This window comes from Gymnogyps californianus, chromosome 11 (assembly GCF_018139145.2).
Source record: "Gymnogyps californianus isolate 813 chromosome 11, ASM1813914v2, whole genome shotgun sequence".
Lineage (NCBI taxonomy): Eukaryota > Metazoa > Chordata > Aves > Accipitriformes > Cathartidae > Gymnogyps > Gymnogyps californianus.
This window is the reverse complement of record NC_059481.1, coordinates 8254333-8266707: the sequence shown is the minus strand read 5'-3', so window position 1 is coordinate 8266707 and position 12375 is coordinate 8254333. Positions and strand designations below refer to the sequence as shown.

The 12375-nt window shown below is 34.1% G+C and overlaps 1 protein-coding gene across 1 annotated transcript in view; it reads left to right on the top strand.

The window, feature by feature from the left end:
• MINDY2 (MINDY lysine 48 deubiquitinase 2) overlaps positions 1–6614 on the top strand; it is a 33621-nt gene extending 27007 nt beyond the window's left edge. The window contains exon 9 of the mRNA XM_050903004.1: positions 1303–6614. Within this exon, the coding sequence (XP_050758961.1) occupies positions 1303–1422 (120 nt within the window). The 3' untranslated portion in view covers positions 1423–6614. The remainder of the gene's footprint in view (positions 1–1302) is intronic.
• The last annotated feature ends 5761 nt before the right edge of the window (positions 6615–12375 follow it).

Below are 12375 nucleotides of genomic sequence, written 5' to 3'. Positions count from 1 at the left end.
AAGAAATATGCTATAATTGTTGGAGTATGCACGTAGATACGGCAGTTACTGCCACTTAAATACTTTAAAGCAGGCCTAACCTTCTAAATTAGGGTTTCATTGATACTATTTAAGTTGGAATGATGGGATGAGTTAATATGTAAGGTTACAAAGATTGTATTAGCTAATATTTTACATTACTTGCAAAATAGCATTCAAATAAGAACTTTTTGGTAGTAGTCAAAGTTTTGTCTTTATTTTGTCTTGCAGAAGTTTGTTGCTTACATTTTTAGGTGTTTCAGTCTATGATATCATGTGAATCTGTTCAGTCCTGTTTCAAAGTAGGAAATTAACAGTTTCTCCCAGTACACCTTTCTGTCCCATCCCCATAAGCAGTTGCATTCAAAATGCTTGGAAAATGTGATTCATGCACATGTATATACAAAATTGCCATATAAGTGAATCTTGTGTGCAAGAGGCAATATTTAAATTGGTGTTCTGGATTCAGGGAGTTCTCAACTGCTGAAGACTCTTGAAACTGCTTTTATTTACAAAGATGTAAAAAATAATCTGTATGAAGGCTGAATCTTTGATGGCCTGAAGCAATTCAGAACCATTAACTGATGTGCTTGTTAAGCATGAAACAAAAATTTTGACAATTAAAAGTTGTGTTATTTCCACTGCTTGTTGCTTTAATAGAATCATCAGTAGCTACTTCTAAGACAAAGATTCACTACTGCTGGCTGCAAAAAGGTAGAAAGAAGTGCAGAACCAGCTTAACAGGACTTAGCACGCTCGTTTGCAGCTATGAATGGATAACAGCTGGAATAGATGATGAATTAACAAAACTTATGTTACCTTTGTATATCAACTGCCTTGCCAAGTTCTTAACTAGTTTCTAGTCACAAAAAGCTGCTGCTTTGCCATATCTAGCTGTCAAAACCAACACTTTCACTCTGCAACTTCTGAAATGTGGATTATGTTCTTATAAAAGAAACTAGGAAAAAATTCCAGTACAGTAATATAGAAGTGCCAGAAAATGCTTGAAGCCAAATTTTATTATTGAAACAACTGATCTGAATATCTGGACACAATAGAAGGGAATTGAAATACACAGGACTTGAAATACATTTTCAGCTGACTTAATTTTTTAGAAATAAGTTTTGTGGCAGTTCTGGAGTATTTATACAAAAAGACCCTAGCTGAATTCTGCTGTTTGCATAATAGTTAAACTTTTGTTTGTGAACTTGAACGTAAAGTAATACTGCAGACTGCATCTATACTAATGTTTGTTTTATTCAAGATTTTATTTTTTCTGCATAGCAGGTGCAAGGTGCTGCCTCTCCAGCAAGCGGAAGACAATCTGGGAGTAATGAACGCAAACGTAAAGAGCCTCGAGAGAAAGAGAGAGAAAAAGAGAAGAATAGCTGTGTTCTCTTGTAATAGAAAATGGATTTAGTCTAGAGCCAAGTGCATGTCCTCAGAAGCAAAAACAAGGAGTAAAAAGGAAGACAAACCCGTTACATGCCGCCTGTGCCTGATTACCCCATGGATTTTGTTCATGTTTCAAGAGAGGATGGGTGACTTTGTTACAATCATAGAGACTTTCTTCAAAGTCAGTGCGTGCTGCTCAAGATGGAATTCCAAATCACAGTTGGATGTGGCTGTGCTTTGAGTTAGTCATAAGAAATACTGCACCTTGTAGCTGAACACACAAATCATGGCAAGTTTTGTGTCATAGTGACATCCATTACTCATTACATCAGTTAGTAAGCTATTTTATCTTCTACTCTAAACAAAGGAGGTAATTCGTTTTGTGTAAGACTTTTTCCTGAAGTCTGTACACTAGCACAACAGAGTTCTGTGTTACTTACGTGGTATGAAACTATATCTTAGCCTGGGTATAGTCTTCACAACACAAGAGCCCAAGTAACAGCTGGGCACTGCCTCCTCAATGTGTCCAGATTTCTTTCCTTCTGGATCTGGTATGTTCGGTTTTTTGAACCCAGATTTGTACTGTGTTACTGCTATCATTGCACCTCCTGGCCAGCTTTCTTGCCCCAAGAATATGTGACTTCATAGGCATCATACAAAAAATTGTCATAGAAAATGGGGCACTTATTAATAAGCAAGACGAATATTGTTTGCTTTTCTTGCAATTACAAACTGGGTATGGCAACTCAGATGTTATCAGGGTTAAACAAGTAATTTTATAGGTAACTTCTTTTTCTTTTAGTATTTTTTTTCTCTTGTAGGTAAACTGGACCAGATAAGTTCTTATTTATTGACCTCTCCATATGATAGGTGAATGATGAGAGGAAACTAAGGTCTATAATAATCATTATTCTATGTAAGAATGCAGAGTTAAAATAACTAACTATCTGCCTTTTTTCCAGAAGTACCTTGAACTTTAACATGATGTTAACATGTCCACTTGTATATTTAAGCAAGTGTACTGTAGTTAAAAAACACACTTTTTTGTTTGTTTTATAAATCATGTATCCTTAAAAAGCACACTTCTGAAGGGTGAGAGAGAAGCGAGGCTGCTCTCTGAGATTGTTCGGAAAGGTGGTCAGGTGTAATATTTTGTTTTTTAAATCACTAATTTAGAATTTTTGGAAACCAGATTTTTCTAATTTATGGGAACCAAATAAACATGTTGTGTCTTGTAGTATTTATAGAATACAGAAACAGAATACTTGCTGAATTTTGAGGGAACCACAAATCTTCCTCCACTTCCATTAAGTCAATAACAATTACCTTCTTGCTGAACCTTTTTGATAAAAATTTCTATTTAGCAATTTGTAGATACTTTTGAAAAAGGCTGCTTCTCCTGGACAAGTTATGTATTCATGCTCTAAGCCTGGGTAAGTGCATTAGTATACAATAATCTGGGAAAGCTAAGGCAGCCAGGTGGAATATGACATTCCTGGTTTCAGGTGTTTGGATAATGCCTGTAAGAGAGAGGGTGTCTAAACACAAGTCCACTGGTAAAAAGCTGCTTTAAAAGCATCAAGCAGACTTGCTGCAGTGATGGGAACTAGTTATCACATAATCTGTTACAAACCTAGAAGGAAAATTGGACGGATAAAGGAAGAATTTATTAACTAAAGGGCCAGTTTGTATCACTTTTTTCTTCCATGCCTTTTTCTGTTTTGTTTTTTCCACTTTTGTTACAATTTCCCTTTTATAATAATGAAGTAATGAATGGTAGGAGGTCTCTAATACGCAAACTGTAAATTTAAAAATCTCTCTATTCTCTAGAAAAGTCATGCCAGGAAAAGTAATTTTAATACTTAATGTATGCAGTTCAGATAATTTTCTATGTCAAAGCAAAGGTTGACGTCTCTTTTCCTTTGCAGCAGCCTAACTTCTTCAAACAAATTAATGTGATGGAGGATCACCAACATAATGGCTTACCTACTTTAAGCAGATCAGAAAATATTCCAATAGTGTCAATAACAAAGACTTTAAGCCAGAATGTTGTTTAAAAACATTCTGTTACTAAGATTTTTCCAAATTTGTGTATTTACATTTATTTATTGACCTTGAAAAATAAATATGTCGAGCTAAGTGTTTGTTATCTTATTATTTTCAGTGACAGTATTGCCACTTTAAATTCCTTTTTGAACAAATCTAGCTGGAGCAGGCATTGTGGCTCTTGAGTATATCTTTTTGCCTAAGATACTTGTTCGTATTAGAAGAATTCATGTAACATTTCCAGTTTCAGACAGATGTGCCTGAAACCTAATACACTGTAGTTAGAGTAATATTGTCATTTGATCACAAAGGAAGAAGAGTTAAATGTCAATGCTCATCATGAAGTCTGAACTCCCAGATAATTCAGTTTCTCTTTCAATAAAGCGGTAAAGGGTTTCAGGTTATTTGAGATGGCAGGCATGCTATTCAAACAGTTTTCTGTTAATATCCTTTTTTCTTTACAGGTCTTGAAGCTTTGGAAAAAAGGTAAAGAATTCCTGAAATCTAGGGCATTGTTCCGCATGAGTTGAGCTTGTTAGTAGCAAAGGTTATGAGCAGATGAGCTTTTTAATATCCAAAATGAAATACATCTGGAAGCTTAATTTATACCCTACTGTGACTAACCTTCCAAAAGCAACTATCACAGTTGCTATCTATGACAGCATCTGATGATCAAAAAAACTGAACAGAATTGCTTTTCTCTCTAATAGTGAGCTTGGAAAACAATATTATGAAATATTCATGGAATACCAGAAAGACTGTGTCTACTTCTGAATATTTACTTCATTTGTCTCTTTTTTGAAGCTCATATTCTGGTAAAAGGGTACAGATTTATACTTTAAATCTGTTTATACAATTTAGCATGCACATACTCCAAATACCTACATAATATATATGAAAGTGTCCAGAAAAGTAGAGTAGAACTTGTTTTCCACTAGATAAAAGCTAGCATAGAAAACAGAATCATAGAATTTTTATTGTTGCATTGTAGTTGTGAAATAAAAAAAGCTAAATACAAGTATTCTTAAAATTAGCAAAAAATTGAGCACTGCCATAGCGATAAATGTTTTTCTAAAAGGCACTTTGTAAATGCTCAAATTTACCACTTTTCTTGTGACACTCACATGGAATCTGTGACCCAACAAAGCAGATCCAAAGGAAGATTGTAACACCAGAGGATGAAATTAGCATTCCTGAAAATTCACTTAAACACAATGCAAAAAATATATTTTGTAGCTAGCTATCTAGGTAATATAATAAAGTATGTATTCAGATTGTCTTTATAGAGCTCTTCTTGTGGATCACAGGCACACAAGCTAAAAGTGAAGCATATGCTCTTCTGTATACACTTGCATTGGATTGCCAGTCAATCTCTACACTCGTTTGGTATTTCACGTTATTGTCAAATGTTTCTTCAAACTTGTATACAGAAGTTCTTGAAAAAATTTTCCAGTATGTAATAAAAGGCAATTTGAGTTCTTGAAATTGAATCTTTTGGTGTATTCAGCAGGAAATACTTGAGTAAAAGGTGAAGCTGACGTACTTTTAACTGAACCTTTCTTCTTTCCTGCTACAATAGATCTATAACCCAAAGCCAGCTCACTGCTTAGATCTGCTTTCTTACCATTAGGATGCTTATCATAGTCAATTGCTGAAGTTTATACAAAGTACATCCTTAAATACAACATACTGAATTAAGAGCTGTATTTATTTTATATAAAAGTAGACTTTTTTAAGGTTGTAACCTTAAACAGCAGGTGACTCAGGAAATGCAAGTTAACTGATGCAGTATCCTCATTAGAAAGCATATTAGAGAAAAGCAAAAATAATAAGCCTTAGTTCGGTTGCAATATAATGCTCACATTTTTTTTTCCATCTATACTATGATAACAAGACCTTGGTAACAAGAAAAGTCTGAAAGTGAAAAATGTTAATATAGTCCAATGATAGCAAATGTCACATGCAAGAACTTGAACATATGCATTTTATCTTGTGATTCAGTGCAGTTACTTTTTTTTTTAAGCATAACTAGCAATAGACTGTTAGCAGTGTTGTTTTGAGTGGGAAAATTTGGTGAGATGAATGACACTCTCATACAAAATCATTTACACAGAAGTCTATTTGATGTTAATTTCCATAGTGTTTCCGTATAGATCCTTCTTGTTCACAGCTTGTTCTTATAGTTGTCCAGTAGGAAAGCAACGTATTTAAGCTCAACTGTCACCTGCTCTGATGGCAAAGAAGTGCCATAGGGAAATGCTGAGGAGGAAAGACAGGCTGGAACATTAAAGTCCCTACACCACCTCTTGAGATTGTTTAGGGATTTGTCCTTAATTTTGCTGTTATTTTAGACATAAATAGCTGTAGCACAGCATGCAGTGGCCAAATCTTCTTACCTAGGTAATGACCAGCATGCTTATTTCATAGTGGGTTGGCAGTGTCTGTCCCTGTATGCACTGTTCTTCATTCTCATAATGCTTCTAGGTCAAGACTAGCTGTTCTGACCCTCTAATAAATCAGTATTTTTATTAAATGTCAGTTGTCTACTGTTCAATTTTGGTCATTATGTCAGCCCTATCACTATGAGTTCTCTTTACCTGGACAGTTAGCTCTAGAGAACTTGCTGAAACCTGAAAGTTCTTTACTGCCTCTGCAGTTCCTTTTCTAGTTTGTAGGATGACTTGCGCTCATGGAGAAGCTTCATGTGCTGAAATGAGCAATTCCTTGTTTTTTGAGGTTAAGAACTTTAACTATCATCTAGTTAATTATCTTTAGAAGTCAAGATCCCATGTTTACCTCTACTTGACAGCATAGAAAAATTTTCAACAAAATGTTGTTAGGTTTGGGAACAATTCAGATAAGTTTCAGTATTCAAATTAACTGCAAAGTTTGCTAGCTTAGTATAAACAGTATGCTTACAAAATAATTGTTTGTAACAACATGATGAAAATCAAGGCATCTATTTCTCTAAATGTAATCTGTTGATGAAACACGAAATAAGGCACTACAAGTGCTTTCATCACTAGTTGAGTCACACATTTAAGGAAGCAGGTGGTGGTGGTGTGGCTAACAGACTTGCTGGGGCCAAAAGTGAGTGAAATATGATTGTATGATATAGTCAAACACGAAGCCAAATACACAGATCTTGGGGGTGGACAGGGACACAAACTCATGTAAGTTTTATATTTCTTTAATCTCTTGAGAACTGTCCTTTAGCGCCGACCCAATTTCAGTTTAGGTCCCATCCAGCTTAAGTGATACCTATTGTGAAACTCATAAATATGGGAAGTGATCTACCAGTGTCTCATGAGACAATGCGTTTAGCTCATACAAACTTAGATTCTCCATCACGGAGCTGGATGAAGTAATGTGATACTTAGTCTGTCTCAACATGAAGTTCATGTTCTCTTTTTTTGTTGAAGCCATTAGTAAAACTTGCACGGACTTTTTGAGTTAAGACTTCAGCTGTAATTTTTCAAAGTTAAGATTATGCTAAGCAGTCTTGAAAATTTCACCTGACAGTTTAGCATTTTTAGATTTCTTCTAAATGTGTTTCAGAAAAAGCTGGAATAACTGGTATTTTTGTCTGAAACCTTCTGTTGACTTTTGTTCTGGTTCACTGGCACATGCCAAGGAAAGAGTCAAAATGGCAATTAGAAGAAACACCAGTATGTCAGTAAACTTAAATCAGCTGAGGAATGGGTACATCCTTGGGTTTTGTCATCTCTTGTTTTGGGCAACTCCAAAATAATAATATGAAAACAGACAATTTTTTTCCCCTTTATATGAACTGACCATATCTAGTCATTAGTATTTGCATCGAGTACTTTTTTTCTTAAGGCTTGCTTATGTGGTCCAGGCTGTGAAGCTGATGAGTTAATGTTTATGCTTGTAATCTAGTAAACGTTGCCGAGCATTCAGATACTAACACTTCTGCCTTCAGACACAGAAATAACACTGACAAAATCAGTATTTACACTTACCAACTCTGATGCTTTTAAGTACAAGAGCTGTAGAACAGTTAAAGGAAAACTCTAAATAAAATTTTTTACCATTGCCAAGACATTCTTTTTGGCAATGGCAAGTTATAAAATTTAATGGAAATTATAAAATCAGATATAAGAAAATACTAGTGCTGTCATACATTGCATCTCAATGAATACAGAATAGACAGTTTTATAAGATTAGCTGTGTTAGCTACTGTTGAAAGGCAGTCTGATTTGGTGCCTCAATTCCTTTACTGTAAATTTATGCAGCTCATGAAAACACAATGTAGTTTAACTAGATATAACTATGCCATCTTTATCTAACAAATGCTAACAACTTTTAGTACTGAGGACATGATGATAGGGACTTGTCCATGTAATGTATGAATTCCAAGTACGTATTGTCATTAAGTCCGTCCATATTATAATTTATTATATGTGCCAGCTATAATAAAGCTAGCGTGATTATTTCTGTCCATGCTATAAATGCACTTACTTTCTTTGAAAGAAATACAGAAAATTAGATGACTGCTTTCCTAATAGACTTTGACACTACCTTGAAATGTTCTTTGTAATACTGTCTTTTTCAGTCTTGGGAAATTAAAGAATGCATCAAAGTTTCTGAAGCAATGTAATGATTTGACACAATGTTTTTCTTGTCTTGTAGTACGTCTATATGGAACATAATATTATAAACCACCCCCCCCTTAACATTTGATTCTGTAAGAGAATGTTGTATTTAGCTATATATGCTGCAGTCACCTTTTAGAACTAACAAACTGCTTCATCAGTAGCAAACCTATGCTGTAGAAATTTCACTGGATTTAATAAATATTAGGAAAATAATTATTTCTAAACAAAATAATGCAACATTTTGGTTTTTTACTATGGTCTCTTGTGAATTGCAATAGCTAACAGTTCAGGGCTATCTTATAGTCACAGTAATTAGTGGTGGCTGAATGTGTTTTAGGGTCCTTTTAAACTTCCGGAGCAGTACTGCAATACTTAACACTTGTCCTAAATCTTTTTTTTTTTTTTTTTATTAAATGTCTATCTAGTCCAACTTCATACTACCAGATACAGCCATAAGGAGGAACATAACATTTCAGTGTAGACTTATGCAAGCCAGTTTCATAATCTATTAAAATTCTTCATAGTTAATTACCAACATGTATCAGCTCTGCAAGCAGAGAGCTGGGAGAAGCAACTGAAATAAAAGCCTCTACTTCCAACTTTAGCTAGAACTTCCAGAGTCTAGAGGAAGCTGATGACCAATACTATTCTTTTGAAAAATCTCAGACCAAATAAGAAAGCTTAATCTACGCTGTTTCTACCTTTTTTTTTTTTAAAGAGGAAAGCTAGTGTTAGATTATCCTGTGTATTTTTAGAGAAAAAATAAGCTCAGTTTTGAATTTAACTGTGTCTTCAGATTTGCTGGCTTTTCAGCATGTTAGCTGTTCAGCATCTTATGCCTATTTCCAATGGAACTTTATTTTCTCTTCAGTATTTTGGTGTCAGGGCATCAACTGGTCTCTTAATTTTAGGGCTTTTGTTATTGCAGATTAACCAGAGCCACAAGGAGCTGTTTTATATTAATTACTGGTTTTGTTTACAATTGAGTTTTAGTGAAGTCCTTCACATTGAAAGTTTGAAAACAGGTTCTATGTGAGGTGAGTAAATAACAGTATGGGGTTTTTGGCCAGTTGCAGCCCTGGTAGACTTTACAATTGAGTTGTATTTACTATAGGAAAAAATTATTGCTGTGGAAATATCCTTCTTTTGCTTGGAAAAGTATAGTAGCTGGTTGTTTTCAAGACCACTGCAGATAGAGACAGTGAACCAATGAACCTGCTTGTGAATTTTTAAACTACTTCTAATTCAGCATTTGCATTTTTTTATCATTAATAGTTGCAATAATTACATGTCTGCATTTCATATACTCAGTTTACAGCAGTATGCTTGCATTTCTGGATTTCTTACATGCTTTCTCTTTGAGGCTGGCAAGCAAAAATAACTTTAGAGAACCCATTAAAAAAGTGACCATAGGTACAATTGTTTCAAGAGACAAATCTGTTGTAGCAAGTGTTTCTTAACCTATATTTTGATAACTCTTGAAATCACTAGTGCCGTTACATTATGTTAAAGAGTGTGACTGGTCACACGATTACAGTACAGACATTCATTAAGTAAGCAGGACTCTGGTTTTGATACACTTTGTACTTGCAAAAAGAAAACAGTTAATACTTCCCCCCAGGTAGCTATCAGACTGTATTGGACAAATTACGTCACTTGTGAATGGTGTTTTCCCCTGTATTTTTGCAGTGTATAATCACTGTTTACAGGTCAAGCCTCAAAAAAATTGATAGTGGTACGTAAAACTATAGAAAGTATCAAGTATCTTGTCCTGTCTCACAGAAATAAATTCTAAATCTGTTGCTACTTGCTCAGTACTAGTTTTTACATGAAAAGTCACAGAATGTTAATACCTTACGGCTACTTTCTTTACAAGGGAGTGAAAAATACTGTCATCAGATCCCCCACAATAAGCTGATAGAGCTTTAATGTTAAATGACAGAGTTTTGGTTTATCTTTCCTATTACAGCTTTCAGTGAAAGAAGTTCTTATCAAAGTTTTAATAAATAATTTTTGATTATCCTTTTATCTGGTCAATAGATGCATAGCTATTATTTGTACAACTTTTGATAATCACCTTTTGAATATACATGTAAGCTTATTAAAGAAACAACAGATGAAACTGATGAAACATACAAAAATGAATCCTACAGAAGTTGCCCCTAGTTCTCCAGTGTTAAGTCAAATATCTGTTACTACATTAACTGTCGTGACTGGGTCTTTTTACTTATACATTATTATTATTATATTACTAAAAAAACTCCTATGTATTTTGGGAAAGTTCCAAGACTTCCTGATTAGTAATGTCTTCAAGATGCCAGGCTTAGACCCACCAGAATTGTGCAACTGCTGTGTTAAATCAGCAGTTTAGTTGTGAGCCTGTTAGTCACCTAGTGTTGACCTTGAGCTCTAAATCTAGTTTTAAAAGGAAATGCAAAAATAAAAGCTAATGCAAGCTACTGTAGATTTACCAAGAGAGGGGAGAAGTTAAATTTTCAAAAATCATATTTTAGAAGTGCGTGACACGATTAAATCTAGTCACGCAGTATCACTTGTACCAACGTATGTGATTGAAATCCTTTTCATCATGATGTTACACCATTATCGAACACTGTAATGGCATCTGCAAGTTCAACTACTGAATGTTTTGCATTTTAAAAGCCTTAATAGTTTATATTGTATTAATGTGTTTTTAAAGACTATAAGGAGACATTTTCCTTGTAATCGTTCAAATAACTTTGAACACTTAAATAATTTTCAGAGAAGTCCAATTCTGTATCTTTTTTGTTTGTGTACCACAAAAGAAAAACTGGTAATTTCTATTATCTTTTAAAAAGTGTCTCCAGTTATCAGCCTCTCTATAGTTTAAGGTCTTTAACCCTATTGAGATTTATTTTGGTTAACAGCCTTCTGAAATTCATTGTATGTATTTATTTAAATTTAAGTGAGCAAACATAAATAAACATTTCATTTAGGTATTTAAGTTCTTTCCTAATAATAGAGGTTGGATGAAATCCTTAAAAAAAAAATCTCGCTCTGGAAAAGAAAAGGATAGACTTCTGTTGATCTAAATATTTTATAAATTGAAAGTTTTGGCAATTTGTTTTCAATCAGATTTTTTTTCCGCATCATCCTACTTTGTTTCAATATTTTAAGTGAAATATCTACATATGCATAGTCACATTTTCATTTAATTAAGCAAAAAAAAGTCAGGAAATATTATTTATACCTTTAACAGTTGGAATGCACATCTAGACCTGTTTACTGTAAGCAAGATATCAAGTCACATCTCAAGTTTTATTTTTATACCTCTCTAGCTTTGTCTTTTAAGGTTATAAAACTTTCATATTTCCCATTTGATCCATTAGCCACTACAAATTCATCTTCTAGCAAATATTTATTTTGCATGTGTTGTCACACCTAATGAAGCACAGACTGCAGCCAAATGGATATGTACTATTTAAAATGCACTGTTAACTTGTACTTTCTCTTGGAAACTCCTGCAAAAAGACTCAGTAAATTGAACTTCTTAAATTTTTCTTCTAAGAATCGAACAACAGAGATGATGTATTAAATGCATCAAGGTAAGTTACTTACTGGATAAATGTGTCCTGACACACTTGCTGATACAGTGTATTTCTTTTGTTTAAACCTAAACACTTGTCAGTTGTGAATATTCACAAAGGATTAATTACAGAAAATGCTGTTACACCATGTTTCTCTCTCCTCCCATCTTTCCTGAAAGGCTACTTAAAAACAATTTAGTTTAACTTGTTTTCTGCTACTTAATTCCTCTGGAACACTGCAGATACTTAGCAGTTCTTCCACACAGCAAACAGACTGTAACTGAGGGTGGCAAAGATCCATGTGCAACACGGGCATGTTCTTACTGGCTCTTGCCTTAAAATTTGTAACTTAAATCATTCTTTAAAAGATCATCTGGACCAGTAAAAACTTCCAGCTCTTATTCAAATACTACTTTACAAGCTCTTATGTTCTGTTAGCAAGGTCCTCTCTGCATTTCTGTAACTTTCCAATTTGGTAAAGCTGTGTAGTGGATTAGATTTTCTTTCATTTTTTTTTTTTACTTGCTGAACAGCAGCATTATAACTATATACTTATGCTGACTGGGAGATAGATGAGTCTTGGACTGACTACCTAACATTTCTGATTGGGCCTAGTCAAGAAAAATTTAACATAGGCCATTCAATGGTAAACAAAACCAAAAGGTTTAGAAAGATGCATCCCTTTTGCTTGAGACCACATCAATGCACAGTTGTAGGTGCACCTACAAGAC